At 41.6% G+C, this 17,444-nt stretch overlaps 1 protein-coding gene across 3 annotated transcripts in view; it reads right to left on the reverse strand.

Moving 5' to 3' along the window:
• Positions 1-17,444, reverse strand: part of tns3.2 (tensin 3, tandem duplicate 2) — a 40,169-nt gene that overhangs the window by 4,579 nt on the left and 18,146 nt on the right. For 2 of the 3 annotated variants that reach the window (XM_061683190.1, XM_061683191.1), the window contains exons 7-12: positions 3,772-3,928; positions 2,675-3,102; positions 2,223-2,306; positions 1,952-2,083; positions 1,549-1,644; positions 149-250 (exon numbers count right to left, since the gene is read on the reverse strand). In XM_061683190.1, coding sequence (XP_061539174.1) covers positions 149-250; positions 1,549-1,644; positions 1,952-2,083; positions 2,223-2,306; positions 2,675-3,102; positions 3,772-3,928 — 999 coding nt within the window. The remainder of the gene's footprint in view (positions 1-148; positions 251-1,548; positions 1,645-1,951; positions 2,084-2,222; positions 2,307-2,674; positions 3,103-3,771; positions 3,929-17,444) is intronic. The other variant, XM_061683192.1, reaches the window with a different exon arrangement.

Below are 17,444 nucleotides of genomic sequence, written 5' to 3' on the forward strand. Positions count from 1 at the left end.
GTATTGGTCTTAAATAATGCACATTTGGTGGCAAATGGCCGTGTATGAACATGCTCTATTTAGCTCACTGGGGTTATTGATCATCCAGATAAAGTTGTTCATTGATTCTTCTATGACCGATTTCACATTCCGTTCATGTTCATCCTACCTCTGTTAGGCAGAATGAGTTTGCAGGGCAGAGCCAGAGGTGTGATGGAGTGCTGACACACCAGAGCAGTGAGGCTCCCTGGCAGAAAAATCCAACATAAATCTATGATGAACATTCGACAACAGAACAAGCAGAAAGACCAACAGAAGAAATGTTTCAATAAGTCAAAAATTTAAAAAAATTGTTGTTTTTTTTAAAGTAGAGCCGCGCCTCATAGCAGAAACCAGTAGGGGGAACCAGTAAGCCACATTAAACTCCTGACATAGAAACCTAAATAGAGTCCGGCAGTGTAAAGTTTGGAACAGTGCTCACTCACCATCAGAGTAAAATTTTGAGGTTAAATTCAATTGAAATTTCATCATTCCTTGTGATTTAAGCGACCCACCCCATATGTCCAAAAAAGTCATTATGTGTAAGGTGCCAAAATTGACAATTAAAATTTGGATTTCTTATTGTCTAATTTATCGTACTATTTTGTACGTATCAGTTCAGTACAATCACTGCAAGTGTAGTGGTTCAGTCCACTGACTTCTCTGCAGCTGACGAGGGTTTAGTTCTCCCTCAGTGACAACGTGAGTGTGAATGGTTTTCTGTCTCCGTACTGAATGGGCCCTATGACTGACTGGTGACCAGTCTGGGGAGTGGTCTGCCCTTTGTCCAAAGCTGGGATGCCTACAAGCTCCCCGTGACTCTGAACAGGATAAGTGCTATAGAAACTGCATAGATGATGGGAAGCAAATGTATGTATTAATAATCAGTGAGTTTTAATTGGCGTTCCAATGATATTCAAAAGACACAGTATGTGATTTCAGGTCATTATTTTTCCGCATGATGAAGGCTTCTCTCATCAGTTTGGTGGCATCTTTCTTTAAATGACCAGACAAAATGTTTCTGTGCACTTCTGAGTTCATTTCGCTGGCTGCCATCAACGTGTTAGATCGATGAAGATTAAAACTAAGTGTTAACATAGAGTACATTTAAATATTCAATGTAAAAGGACAAACCAGGGCAACAAAATACACTTGACAGTCACGTGTTCCAGTACTTTTGCTCACATGAACAATGGGTGGATTCAAACAAAAGTTGTGGATCAGATGCAGATGTAAATAATCGACAGAGAAATAAAAGTTGAAATGTTGCTCTCATATACATCTTTTGTCACTGATGGTGTAGTGGTGCATGTGTGCGTATGAGTGTGTGTGCGTGCGTGTTGCTATAACCTCACACCACAAACCTGAGGTAGGGTCCACTGCATTGGTTCAAATACCGCACACACACAAAAAAAATGTTTTTATTGGCGCTAACTCTTTTAATGTTTCATTGTATACCTTTTGGGACCATTTGGGATTTCTTAGTTATAGTCGCCAGTCAATGTCTGATAACAGCTGGGGGTTTCTCACCAAAGAATGGCTCATCGGGGCAGCCTTTAAGACGGACTCCTTTCTGTGTACACTCGATCAGGAAATGTCTCACCAGCTCATTGGACGGAACTCCGACTGTAAAGACAAAAAAAAAAAAAAAAGTTCCTATTACATATTTACATTCATTCACAGATAAGGCCTTGACAAATACCGTTTCAAGCATCTTCCAGAATCCAGACAATCAGCAACTTTAAGTGAAACCCAATTCAACTTTCATCAAACTTACAAGACTTTGCATTTATTATGCACATACTGTACATCACGATCCCCCTTGATTAATACTGTTACAGATAGTACATTAACCAAGGCAACTGTGTATACTCAGAAGACCAAATCCAGAAAAATTGACGACTATATAGCATTGTTTTCATTTTGAACCTACCTTTTTTACTCTGATGCAGCACAGATGGAGGGGGAGTGGCCACTTTCATAGCCAGTCCATAAGCCCCGCGAAATGAATGGCTGTCTCTGACAATAAAAGAGCCTGGTTCTTTATCCTTTAACACTGAAATAGCTAGCAGGAGGTCAACCGAACAGGGCCAGAAAGATAAAGCAGTGGTTAGAATGGTAAGGTCCATGCTGCACATGGTAGAACACTTTGTATCAGGACCTACTATCGGTTCGGATGTGACTGTGAAAAGACCAATATTTACCTTGATCTCTGGAAATGTCAGGCTTGTACCAGAACTTGGAAGTGTCCTGAACAAACTTCACAGTGTCCTGCTTACTGCCAAACTCTAAAACAAAATAGAAGTGAAACAAAAGGGTCACTAAACCCAAACAACAAAAGGAGATGCTGTTTCATGTGGTGGCAGTCAGCATGGCAACAATATACTTTTGCTCTGTTCTTTCTGGAAAAAAACACACTTGCAATATTCTCATCAGTCACTAATGATGCAATTCAACCAATCTTATCATTTACAAAAATCCATAAATTGACATCATTATGGATGGTGTCTAGTCTGTAGGTGTGGAGACAATGTTAGGTTTCAGCATGTTTGTTGTTGTTGTTGGAAGAAATAATCACTTGTGTATTATAGCTGAAATATAAAACGCATCCATGAAAACATACTGCCAAAGTAGGCACCCTAGATTGTATATGTACCTGCTCCAGGTGATGTGCTCCCACTTAAATCTTTGAAAGGGTCAGGGGTCAGTGATGAGAAAGAAAGGCTGAGACTGCTTTCGCTGTGAGGACTGGAAAACCCACTCAAACAAGGCAAGCAGGAGCCAAGGTCCCCACCTTCACCCGCTCTCCTCTTTTCAGGCAACAGTGGCGGGAGGTCACCATCTCCACCAAGGTTCAGGTCCCTGAGGTCCCCCATTGCCTCCAGCAGGCTGTGCTCTAGGTTGCCATTTACCGTCAATAAGGAGGGCAAGTCTGTGCTATCTGTCTCCATGTGGATCCCTGGAGGCACACCAGGAGGCCCCCAAGGTGAACTGTGGGCATCATTAGGAGTGCTGCGCTTGATAGGAGTTGAGGGCTGTGAGGAGTTCAAAGTTGGCTGCTGCCACACAGGAGGCGGCGTGCAGCTGCACAGGAGATAGAGGAACGACTGGAATTAGAGGAAACCTTTAAAACAACCAGTACAGTTACAATCAGCACTTTAGCCTTTGAGCATTACTGTACAAGTTCAGCTCAAACCCCTGATCCAATTATCAATGCTTTAAGACTAATGTCTTTGATGTTTTGGGGATACAAATATGTTTCTTGGTAGGCAGGATTTTCATACTATTTACATATTAACGTACACAAAATCATAATAATAACCTAAATCTACAAAACTTTCAAGAGTGGTGGGACGGACTAAGAAAGATGGTGTGGACCCAGGATTTGAAGATTACAGGATTTTAATGACAATGCAGGCTTTTAAAAGAGATTGTGCTTGTCAACAGTATAAGGATATATTGGTTTAGCCTTGGTGAAGAGCTGTGCTGTACTGCACAAATGCACAAAGAGGAGAGATTCGCTCCTATGTATATACTACCCATCCATCCATTTTCCATAGCGCTTATCTTCTCTAGGGTCCTGGCCACACAAGCCAGGCCGGATTTGAACCTGTGTCCTCAGAACTGTGAGTGCTAACCAGTCGTCCACAATGCCGCCTTGTATGTATTATTTGTTTGATTAAGAAGAAAAAAACTATATATATATATATATATATATATATATATATACACGTGTGTCTGATATGTGCATACCTGTCTCTGTGTGGGAGGGGGCTGCTTGATGACACAGAACACATGGAACCAAATACCCGAGGACAGGAAGCAGTGCTCACAGACACGTCTGATCTGAACAGCTCTCCATCAATAGAGCTACCAGTATGGTTTGCACTATCGAGGAAACCCCGGGACTCTAGAAAAAAACAGAAAGATAGCCAGGGTCTTTTTTTGGGGGGGGGGGGGGGATCTGATACTGAAGTACTAACTGGATGTAACTACAATACTGTAGAATTGCAGAGGATGTGTCACTGTTGTGTGAACTAAAGCTACTTCATAATCCGACTTTATTAACAGCAGCAGATATCGTACGGTTATATTATTCCACTGCAACTAATCAATTCAGCACCTACATAAAATATCTAAAACTAAAACAGAAGTTCAATAGTAAAAAATAAATAAAAATACACATATTCTGGGTTACATTACATATACTGTACTTTCTATGACATAATACAAGCGATGCAGAAAAGTGCCATTTAGGCTCAAAACATCCCAACATCTTGACATTCAAACAATGTGTGTCATGCAGAAGACATGAACGCATGCCTCCTCAGGCCACAAGCAAGCCTGAAGTACCATGAGTCACTGCAGAGAGAGTCAAAGGGCTCCTTGTTCAGACACACTCAACCCCCCCCCCCCGCCCCAAACCACCACACCCACCAATCGTCCCCCGCCACTCTTTTTAGTCAAGGAATCTGAGATGGAGGAATTTGGTTTTGAGACCAGCCTTGTCTCAACTAACTTGAGAGCGACCAGCGACAATACATCGCCTTGAGTCGATTGGGCCTTTAATGGATTCCTCTCAAAGAGGAATCCATTAAAGGAGATTTCAAAGGTGCATCTTGTAAACCCGTCGCCGACTGTTTTCGGCGATTTTGGTCGCGACATTCTTTGGCGGAGTGTAACGGCGCTTGTTGGATGCACTTTCAACCAGCAGATTGTTTACAACAGCCCCGTTTTTATTGAGCGGAGAACATCAGCGCTATTAGACTATGTTCACACAAGTCACATTTTCTTGCACAATGTGACATGTTACTGATTTTTTTTTCATGTCAATGTGAACAGTATCCGATGCGAGTGCAGTATGGACATGCAAGCCATGTCATGTTCTTGTTTGTCCCTGATGGTACTGCTGGTTTCTGCATTTCCCCAGTCCTCATTATGACCATTGGTGGGCGGAGCCTATGGCACCACACCTGCTGCCCATTGTCATCAGCTGAGTACTTAGGATCTGAGGAAGCTGCAGGAAGGAGTTGGGTGAATGCTCACTACTCATTGCTTGCCATCACTGCGTTGATGTTCCTCGTTCAAGTATTTCTAGTCAGTAGTAGTTTTTGTGCCGGTGCACTTGCCGTTTTGTTCGACCCTTTGTTGAACGCAAGTGCATCTTTTTTCCTTTTGTGTTTTTTTGGGGGGTTTTATGGCTAGTATAGGGTAAATTCCGGAGTTTTGATTGTGGTTTGTAGTATTTAGTACTGTGGTTACACCACCACTTTGTGTTTATACTGTAGTTATTCTCGTGTACAAAGTCGTGTTGACCTTATGTCCTCTTCTATTTTTGTTTTATGAAGATGCAAACTAATAAATATAAGAAAATACTGGCTTCGGTTGCACAAACTTCTTGAAATTGCCACAAATGCGTCCTGACGAGACCTATGTGTGGGGCCATATTTATTTTCGTAAACACGGCGCCTTCAGTTTGTGTGCATATGCAATGTGACATCTTGTTTTGTGTGCATGTGTGTGACGTCAAGGACTCATTCTGTCCATGGTAGAAGTCTCATTTGTTCTTGTAATATGAACCACTACGTGTAAAGACCAACAATTCGAATTGGGCATCATGCCCTGCAGTGTGAATGTAGCTTTAGACTTTCGTTGCTTGTCTGCGATGCTAAAACTGCTCGGAGCTACAAACCGCAAGGAGATTGAACAAGCTAGTCAAAAACTGCACAGCCACCTTTCCTAAATGCTTCCATACCTCCACAGGAATGTCATCAGGACCAACTGGCTTTCCATTTTTCATCCTCTTCAGTGTCTTTCTGACTTGCCCCTTACCAACCATTGCTACTTCCTGGTCCACAACAATCACCTCTTCTACTCTTCGTTCTCTCTCATTTTCCTCATTCATCAATTCTCAAAGCATCCGTTCCATCTATCCAACACACTACTTAGACCAGTCAACACATTTCCATATGTATCCTTAATAATCCTATCCTGCTGCACATCCTTGTCATCTCTATCACTTTGCCTGGCCAACCTGTACAGATCCTTTTGTCACTAGTCATTATACACATCGTTTGGCCTGAACCGCCTGTACCTTACGTCACATCTTGCTGTATTTTTCTCTCATTTCCTCAGTGTGTTACTTCTTCTTAGCAAAACCTGTATGCGACCCTGCACTTCCTGGTTCCACCACCAAGTCTGCTTCTGCCCTTTCCTACCAGAAGACACACCGAGTACTCAGCTTGCCTGTCTCTTGGATCACCTTCACTGCAAAAACTCAAAATCTTACAAAGAATATCTGTCTTATTTCTCATCACAACTAATTCAAATAAGAGGCCTCACATAAAAAGTAACTTGTTTTTTGACCATTTTCAATTGTTTCAAGCAAACAAAATTGCCAGTGGAGTAAAAAAAAAAAAAAAAAAGACTCTACTGGCATTTTTTTCGACTTATTTCAAGTCACAATTAGTTTGAATGTAGTGAAGATTGTCCTTAAAAATACTTGTATAGGTGACAAATCTTATTTTAAGTGTAATCAGGTGAGTTTTGAGACTTTTGACTAGAAATAAAACAAATAGTCATGGCAAGAGTAGGTGTGGGAGTAGTGGTCCAGTCTTCCAGAAACTCCTCCTCCCCACCGAGAGCCTGTCTCACCTCTTCTGTAAAAGCCTCACAACAATCTTCCTTTCTTCCAGCTTCCAGTTCATGGTTTTCTGCTCTGATTTTCTCTTCTTCATCTTCCTCACGACCAGAGTCATCTAACATACCACCATCTTATGATGTCGAGTTACACTCTCCCCAACCATTACCTTAGTCACCAATCTCATTCAGGTGACATCGTCTACCTGTGTGCTTCTACTTCCACTCTTGTAGGTCACTCCTTACCCCTTCTGCAAGAAAGTGTTCACTACAGGCATCCTTTTGGCAAAGTCGACCGTCATTTGTCCCTCTCTGTTCTTTTCCTCAATGCAAGAACATGCCCTTCACTTCGTTTTCACCCATGTTGTCTCACCAACATGTGAATTAAAAGCTGCCCAAATCCCTATTCCCGCATCACTATTCACTATTGCCTGGGATACTCTTAACTACATCATTTACCCTACAGGTATCAAACTCAAGGCCCGGGGGCCAGATCCGGCCAGCCACATCATTTTATGTGGCCCGCGAAAGCAAATAATTTGCGTCAACTTCCATGATTCTTGCTCAAATTTGTACCAAAATTTGGTTTCGTCATATGTAATAAATAATAAATTTGAGACATTACAAGCATTGTTTTGTTACCAAACCACTTTTTACAGTCGCTTGAAGAATAGTTGAGAAAACGATTATCCTTGACTAATGATTTCAAAACTAGTTATCCATTAATTTGTTGTGTGAATGTAATATTATGATGAGGCAATGAACCATGTATATGGTTTCACAGTCATAACAGCCCTCTGAGGAAAATCCTACCGACAATCTGGCCCGAGACAAAAATGTTTGACCCCCATGATTTACCGCTTCCAGGATGTTTCTCTTCTATGTAGTTCGCATCCAACTCACGAATAACATCAAACATAACACCCCACTTGATTTCAAGCTTCAGCCTCATCACTCAATCTGATACTTTTTCAGCCCCAGGACATTCATAAACTCTTCCTTTAGGATAACCCCAACTCCATTTCTCTTTCCATCTTCACCATGGTAAAACAATTTGAACGCTGCTCCTAAGCTTCTAGTCCTACTGCATTTCCAACTGGTCTCCGGGACACACAGTGTATCTACGTACCTTTCTCATAATCATCATGTCAATAAACTCCCTAGCTTATCCTGTGATAGTCCCAAAATTCAATGTCCCTACTTTCAGTTTTAGGCTACGCACTTTCCTTTTGTCTTTCTGACTAGGCCCATGCTTTCCTCCTCTCTTTCGTATTCGACCCAGAGTAGCTGAATTTTTACCAGTGCCCTGTAGGTTAATGGCGCTGATGGCGGTCGTTGTTGTAACCCAGGTCGATGCCCTTCCTGATATAACCCTCTGCAGAGCTACAGGCCTGGGACCAGCCTACGGTTTGGATTGTTTTGTGCCCCCATCAATTAATTTCTGATCTTGCTTATTAGTATTCTGAATGCACCTTGTAAGTGTTGGAATGACTGTGTGTTTTTCAAAACACAGACATGTTTTTTATGCCAAGTTTGCTTGTCTTTTGTTTTCTGTTCTCTTGCCCAACTCTGAGTGAACAAAAAGCCTGTTTAGTTTGGGTCGAGCTCCACTAACCCACTTCCAGATGGCACATACCAATGTGTTCATGCCAACCTCCTTTAGTCAACAGCCACAGTACAACCTCCCCCTAACCCCAAATATACAGTACACACAGACATACGGTACCATCTGAAAAAAAGGAGAAACAATCAGATAGCTCAGACTTAAAAACTGTCAAGCAAAATCTACATATATAAAACAAAAACAGAAAAATATTTGCCCTCATATTGCTGTAGTTGCTGACCCCATCAGCTTTTGCTGAAGCAGGTGAGCATGAGAAAAGTGTGAAAAACATCACATGTTCAGTGCTGCTTAAGGCTTTCTGTTTGATCTGACGAAGAAGCATGTTCATTTCTGCTCCTGCAAAACAGCATGACAGCTGGCAGTGGTGAACCCACATAAACCCACGCACATACAGTACAGTATAAGCACACAATATGCCAAGAATTCATTTCGGATTGCAATTGGCAAAGTCCTATACTGTAATCGGATGATGTGATCAGTTGCAATTTCTCACACAGGGATATGGAATAAATGCCACAACAACATTATAGCTTGGACATTAACTAATTCAGTGTATACAAGAGGAATACCTTGTATCATAGCATTATATCAATTCACATTTTAGTGATGAAGGTAGCTACTTGCAGCAAAAACAGACTTCATATGACGTTTAAATAAAGTGAACACTGTGTGACAAACAACATCAGCATGGTAAACTGTGTATGTATGATTTACTATTTCCTCATGTTGCACATTGTAAGTACTAGTATCATGTGGATGATACACAACAACACTTGAAACAGTGTTGAAATATTTCAATACAGTAAATCCATTTTGCATACTGCTTTCCAACTAACTTTGAGAGAGAGACGGGCTCCACCCTGGACTGTTCACCAGCCAATCAAAGGAAACACACAAGTACACACTAACATGAAATTTAGTCTCCAATGATCCTAATATCTAGAGTACACAGAGAAAACCCACATAAACAACTGAAAAACATGCAAATGCCAAAAAGGAAAGATTCAACCAAGAAAGATACAAGCCAAGAAGCACTATTTATCCAAAATGGGACCAAAACATTACAGAATCCCACAACATACGTACAAACAACTTTAAACATTAATAAATATGCTATACACCTATTGAAATGAAACATTGAAAATAAAAGCTGCTTGAAGCTTTTTGGGCAAATTCCTTCTCCTAGGAGTTCGCACTGCAACAGAGTGCGATCAGTTTTTGGATGACCCAAATTCAGTAAAAGTCAATCAAGCTCAGTGCCTGCTGTGCCTTCCCTCCTGCTCCTATTCAAAACTGCCAAGTGATCCAACAGAGCACACTAGTAGGCATGTGTAAATCAGATTCCATTGTCCTCCCTTGGTGTTTGGACAGCCAGCTTTGTTGGCATGCCTGCGTGGCAGACAGGAGGCCAAGTTACAGGCAGCTGAGGAGAGAGTAAGGAATCATACCCATATGAGAGATGGGAAACATGGTGATGGGACACCAGCGGCCAGAAAAAAATATTTGTCAATAAAAATGGTACCATCACAAACATCTGAATTAGTGTCTTGCTGACAGATTTGTTTTGTTTGTTTTGTTTGAAAACATTCAGAGACAATAAATAACTCATGCTTATACTGATGACGTAGTAGAATGCCTTCAAGTTAAATCCATGAAAAGAGTCAATAAATTCCATGGAAAAAGGTTGCAGACGTTTGACCATGTTTTTCAGCAGATTAAAAATTCCTGAGTCTTTGCCCATCTGGTTAGGTAATCATGGAGGATGGGGCCTTACAATTTTAGTTTGCAGGCACTTCTTTATTCCATCTGGTTGAAGAAAGGAAAGTATGATAATAATAAAATACAATTGAAAGCTTTAATATATGTAGTTTTAATGCCGCAAAATAAATTTAAATCAAAGACGGTAAACGTGACTGTTCTTGAACACAGTTTGGATTCTATAACAACTGATATACAGGAAGTCCTCGATTTACGAATGAGTTCTGTTCCTACGCTAGCGACGTAACACGAATTTCCGCGCAAGTCGGATTTCACCGTTAAAGTCGAAATATACATTGAAATACGGGTATTGTCCCACGTGATTGTGACAGTCAGCTCAGTGTGTGTGGGCGTGTGCGTCAAGTGTGGTGACGGCGACTGGGGAAGAGTAGACGTTGACGTTGAATGTGCAGAGGAGCTAATAAAGCCATTAAAGCAGCAAATCGGTGCTTCGTGCCTCTATTGTTGCCGCCACCCAGCTCAGCTGTGCAACGAGAGAAGGGAGTAGACCCCTGCGTCTCCCGACCACGTTCAGGTGACCGTAGCAGGAAAGGTTAACACTTCGTATAAAGAAACTAAAATACATTAAAATTAAAAAAAACAAGATGCTGTAGTTACCATTACTGCTGAGAGTGTGAAAAAAAGGAGGGCGAAAAAGGCAAAGATACTCCCGGCGCACAAACAGACAAGCACTATGCACGAGCTAAGCAGAAACACTATGGTATTGGGGACAAAATGGCGGACGAGGCACTGGCGTCGTAAAGTCGAAACGTCGTAGGTCGAATACGTTGTAACTCGAGGACCTCCTGTATACGTAAGGTAGGTGTCCAATAGTAAAAACTACAATTAAAACTCTTACTGGATGAATTAATAATACAGTATACTTCTTTCTCACTTAGTTTGATGTGATTGTTTTAAAATGTCTAATACTCTTCCAATGTCATTGCAAGAAATCACTCGACAACAACCATTCATAATTCAGCATAAAACCTAGTTACTGGATCTATAAGATGCAAAAGAGGTGAAGATAAAGAAATGCTCATATTCTTTTTCCAAGTCAAATCCACTTGTTGCAAGGCAGAGTTCCTTGGGCTAAATTGTATAACTGCCGATGAAATGATTGGCACATCTGCGCCATAACCGTTAGGCTATTCAAATGCCAAGCTAGGGTCTGATGATGTGCCAACTGAAAGAGGACTTCATCTTACTTACTTTGCTCTTTATATTTTTATGTTGCACACCACAGACATTATCTTGATCCTTGCTCAAGGGCACCTCAACAGTACTCAGGAAGCAGAGTAGCATCACTTCAACATCCAGTATGCTATTTTTTTTGTTTGTTTGTTTGTTTGTTTGGCCGCGTCGGGTCTTGTTTTCAATGGTGGAATGAATTTACAACATATATATTCGATCCGTTTTTTTTCATTCATTCATTCATCTTCCGTTCCGCTTATCCTCACTAGGGTCGCGGGCATGCTGGAGCCTACCCCAGCTATATCGGGCGAGAGGCGGGGTACACCCGAACTGGACGCCAGCCAATCGCAGGGCACATACAAACAAACAACCATGCACACTCACATTCACACCTTTTTAGAATATTCAATCAACCCACCATGCATGTTTTTGGGATGTGGGAGGAAACTGGAGTACTCGGAGAAACCCCACACAGACACGGGGAGAACATGCAAACTCCACACAGGCAGGGCTGGGATTCAAACCCCGGTCCTCAGAACTGTGAAGCGGATGTGCTCACTCGTCGTCAACCGTGCCGTCCGATCCATTTTTTTCCCCTATTTAATACATTTTTGATTGTTCTCTAATCCACACAGGGTCAGAATTATGCATACAGGATCAAATACATACATTTACCTAAATCTTTTAATGTGGTCAAGGTTCTAGAATGTCTTAACTTTACAAGGCCAAGCCCTATTAACTTCTTGTTACTGATCATGACTGATTGCATCTGCTAGTTTCTCCAACAAACAATTTGCACACAACAATTTGGATCAACAACCAATACTCAGAACAATGGGAAGTCAGTAAGGATCTAAAAGGGATAATTCTAGATTTGTTCCAGCCAAGTCTCTTGGCGCCATTTCTAAACAACACCAGGTTTCAAGGTCAGTAATTCAAAGTTACTTCATTATTAAAAAATATGATAATCATACCCATGATGACTGCATGGAAAAGTCTAACTCCAATTGGATACAGTTTCCTTTCTAGAGCAGTAACAGTCATGAGTATTGCTCAATTGAGATGCTCTGAAAGATGTCACCATAAAACTCCTGTTGTCTTGCAATCTTAGTGCAAAATGAAGTTGTCAGTTGTTTACTGTATGTCCTCAAATAGTTATATAATTTAATTTAGGGGCGGCACGGTGGCCTCGTCTGTTTGGAGTTTCTATGTTCTCCCCGTGCTTGCGTGGATTTTCTCCCGGTAGTCCGGTTTCCTCCCACATCCCAAAAACATGCATGGTAGGTTAATTGAAGACTCTAAATTGAATGTGAGTGCGAATGGTTGTTTGTTTATATGTGGCCTGCGATTGCCTGGCGACCAGTTCAGGGTGTACCCCGCCTCTCGCCTAAAGATAGCTGGGATAGGCTCCAGCACGCCCGCGACCCTCGTGAGGATAAGCGGTACAGAAAATGGATGGATGGATGGAATTTAATGCATCTTTATGACAAATTAATAGCAGTGAACGTTTTAGGCTGAAAGATGTGGCCGAACACAACTGAACTGGACAATCCCGAACAAATTACAGACTCACACCCATATACCTGGGAACTGAATTTTCTCCATCCATCAGAACTTCAATTCCTGTGGAGGTAATGGCCAGGTAATTGCCTCCCTTATTTTAACACCAATTTATCACCCAAAATAGCCTTGAAAAGGATGAGATCATGAACATAGTACTGAAACAAACCACATCACCATGCCAGAGTAGTTCAAGCTAAGCATGAACAAGATGTCAAGCGGCGATATTCTGTAGAATAGTAAATGCGAGCAACTGCATAAAGCACGCGCAATTTTCAATCTAAAAACAAGGGGAACTGCATAAAATAAATCCTAAATCTGTCCTCTACTTGAGCAGTCTTGGAAGAATGAAGACAATTTTTGTGTGAATGTAAAAACTCTTTTAAAATTACACTCATTCACAGAGAGATACTCTATAATGTTGTGCAAAGAAGAGAATATAAGAGAGAATGAAAATGCCTCTTGAGAGAGAAAGGAATAATAAGAGGATAGGGAATGGAATCGCTGACATACCGTACGTATGAGCACATACATACCAAGCGACGCGGTCATGACACTATGCAGGTTTCCTGTTTGCCCCCAAATCCCTGCCTCTTTGTGTATCTCTCTGTGTTGTACAGTCTGGCTTCCAGTGTGAATGAAACACTCCCTCCAACCACACTTTCTTCTCCTTCTGTTCACTTCAGTACACTAAGAAGAAACTGGACCCCGTCTCACTCAACAATTTCTCAGGGGCTGGATCGTTGCGCCGCCATGGCCAATTCCTTCGTCCCACAGATGGAAAAATAAGATCTCTGTTCCTACTTGTTGGGACACCGCTCGACTTCTGTGTTTCCATGGAGGACGGGACACAACGAAGGGGAGGGAGAACTGAGAGTTACAGACGAAAATCCACCTCCCCTCCACCCTCTTCCTCTGACTGACCACTGAGCATTGTTCATTCTCGGACACTGAGCATTTTCCCCCAATCAGAATGAATTACGGGTGGGGTGGGGGGTTCAAAGGTTACTACATGTGGCCTTTTATGGGCAACAGAGAGAAAAGGGGGTGATTTGGGGATGGTGGGGGCGGTGGGTCATCTGGGGGCTTCTACGGCTTCTCTGTTAGGGCATGTGTGTCCACCCCAACACAGAGACAATGGCATGAAGACACAAACTGATCATGTCTTCTGCCATGTGTCAAATCTTAGCACATCATACTTTTCTCCCCAAAGCACCTGACAGAATTGTGTTGCATTCACTTTTGTTTCAGTGAACATGATGCCGTGTGTTTTATACTGCTGACCAAAAATACTGTGATTCAAGACTGTGCTCAAGTTTTAACCATTCTCATTATATCAATAATGATCTGTAAATTTGTTCAGAATTGACAACAGCACTCCGAGCCGTCACTTATTTCATTGTCAATTTAACAATTCAAACATCTGAAGAAGTGAAAGCAGTCAAAGCCAACTCCCTTTACTTTCTTTTCTCCTGACCTTTAACCTCTGAGGTTCAGACAGTCAAGTGTTTGTCTGAGCATACTATCTGCCCAAGTTTAAGCTCAAAAGCTTTAGTTTATGCTGTTGACATTCCTTTGGCTGAACCCTATTTCCGTTGGCAGAGTTCTTCTCTGTTTTTTTTTAATTGACATGAGTACATAAGGGAAATTACTGTAAACAACTCAATCCTTGTTGATTCTGCTGTAATTTCATTAGTGTCTCTCTATCCAGCATTATGTTGGTGCAATCAGCCCTCTAGTAGTTATAGCATTAGAACAGTACAAGGGTAGAATTGGAATACAGTCCTGTGGCAAAAGTCTGAAAGCCACTTTTACATATGTACAACTTTCAATGGAAAGTAGGCCCATATTCCTTCAGACTGACCACGAAGAACATCTATTTTAATTTATGTTCCAATTACAATTCCAAAGGTTACATGTCAAAAGGTACGGAGGATTTTATAGTGCCGATCTTAATTTTTAAACGCTTTGAATAGAAATGAAACACTTAAATTTGCGACATACAAAAAAAATACCGACAAATATTGAAACAATGTAATTGTTCTTGTAATGATACATTGGAACTCTGCTGCAGGGTTAAACCCAGTAATTACTTCTCACATTGCCATTGCCTCAGTTCCCTTTTTAATTACAGTCATCACTGTAAACATGAAAATAATTGCAATCAGGAATCTAACTGTCCCGAAGGGTCAAATTCTTTCCCAGACAGTCAACTGGCTTTAAAGTGGTAAACAGGAAGTCATTGTCTATTTAAATAAAGGGTCTTTTTTCCCCCTGTCAAACAGCTCAGCCATTTGAAAAAAGGTACAGACAAAGTCATACTTTTATTGTTGCCTCTATCCTCTTCTTCACATGTATACAATAAACACAGGCAACCTTTCAAGGAAAAAATACCATCACAAATATCACCCTTGTTATGTTATGAAGAAACAGATGTCCAAAGGTGACACGTTCATCTTGAGCACAACCGTTTCCCAGCCCTGAGCTACAGTGTGACTGACTCATGACCAGTCCAGGGTGAGCCCCGCCTCTCACACGTCAGCTGGGAAAGGTTTACCACTGTGTTACATTACCTTTTCTTTGCACAACCTTCAATAAACATTTGGGAACTGAGGACACTAATTGTTGAAGCTTTGTCGGTGGAATTCTTTCCCACTCTTGTTTGATGTACAGCTTCAGCTGTTCAACTCTTTTACTACGAAGCCACGCTGTTGTAACACGTACAGAATGTGGTTTGGCATTGTCTTGCTGAAATAAGCAGGGGCGTCCATGAAAAAGACGTTGCTTGGATGACAGCATATGTTTTTCCAAAACTTGTATGTACCTTCAGCAATAATGGTGCCTTCACAGATTTGTAAGTCACCCATGCCATTGGCACTAACACAGCCCCATACCATCACAGATGCTGGCTTTTGAACTTTGCGTCCACAACAGTCCGGATGGTTCTTTTCCTCTTTGGCCCAGAGGGCACGACGTCCACAATTTCCAAAAACAATTTGAAATGTGGACTCGTCGGACCACAGAACACTTCTCCACTTTGCATCAGTCCGTCTTAGATGAGCTCGGGCCCAGAGAAGCTGGCGGCGTTTCTGGGTGTTGTTGATAAATGGCTTTTGCTTTGCGTAGTAGAGTTTCAAGTTGCACTTACGGATGTAGCGCCGAACTGTATTTACTGACATTGGTTTTCTGAAGTGTTCCTTAGCCCATGTGGTGATATCCTTTACACATTGATGTCAGTTTTTGATGCAGTGCCGACTGAGGATCGAAGGTCACGGGCATTCAATGTTGGTTTTCGGCCTTGCCGCTTACATGCAGTGATTTCCCCAGATTTTCTGAACCTTTTGATGATAATATGGACCGTAGAGGATTAAATCCCTAAATTCCCTGCAATTGTACGTTGAGGAACATTGTCCTTAAAATGTTCGACTATTTTTTCACGCACTTGTTCACAAAGAGGGGAACCTCGCCCCATCTTTGCTTGTGAATGACTGAGCAATTCAGGTAAGCTCCTTTTATACCCAATCATAGCACCCACCTGTTCCCAATTAGCCTGTTCACCTGGGGGATGTTCCAAACAGGTGTTTGATGATCATTCCTCAACTTTCTCAGTCTTTTTTGCCACGTGTCCCAGCTTTTTTGGAACGTGCTGCAACCATAAAATTCTAAGTTGATGATTATTTGCTAAAAACAATAAAGTTTATCTGTTTGAACATTAAATATCTTGTCTTTGTAGTGTATTTGTTTAAATATAGGTTGAACATGATTTGCATATCATTGTACTCTGTTTTTATTGATGTTTAACACAACGTTCCAACTTCATTGGAATTGGGGTTGTATTAAAATTACCTCCCAAAGAATCAAATTTGGGCCTGATTTTCTAAAGGTTTGTGCATGCAAAAACTTTACACTTTACACTTTTTTTCCTTACACCTATGTGTAATACGCTCTATTGACTTTTGATGCATTTTTATTTCGAAAAAAAAAAAGCGTATTATACACAAGAAATTGGAGTAATGCAGCCCTATGGGCATCTGACTTAAAACTTTGCCAAACAAATATGTGCGTTCATCCAAAGAATTCCATACCGGATCGGTCGCGACCCGGGTTAACAACATCCGCCACCGGCGCCGTCAACCTGCAGGGCTCCGGTGGAAATTCAGCTACTGTGTGTCGAAGTCGAAGAAGAAGAAGAGGTGGATAGTGGGTTCTTCGGTACAAACAGAAGAGGAAAACACAAAGCCTAGAACTGAATGTGGGGACTTTGAATGCTGGGACTATGACAGGAAAATTTCGGGAGTTGGTTGACATGATGATTAGGAGAAAGGTTGATATAGTGTGTGTCCAGGAGACCAGGTGGAAAGGCAGTAAGGCTAGAAGTTTAGGGGCAGAGTTTAAATTATTTTACCATGGTGTAGGTGGGAAGAGAAATGGAGTTGCGGTTATTTTAAAAGACGAGCTGGCTAAGCATGTCTTGGAGGTGAAAAGAATATCAGATCGAGTGACGAGGTTGAAACTTGAAATTGAGGGTGTTATGTATAATGTGGTTAGCGGCTATGCCCCACAGGTAGCATGTGACCTAGAGGTGAAAGAGAAATTCTGGACGGAGCTAGACGAAGTAGTTCTGAGCATCTCAGACAGAGAGAGAGAGTCG

Source organism: Phycodurus eques, chromosome 8 (genome assembly GCF_024500275.1).
Source record: "Phycodurus eques isolate BA_2022a chromosome 8, UOR_Pequ_1.1, whole genome shotgun sequence".
In the NCBI taxonomy this organism is placed as follows: domain Eukaryota; kingdom Metazoa; phylum Chordata; class Actinopteri; order Syngnathiformes; family Syngnathidae; genus Phycodurus; species Phycodurus eques.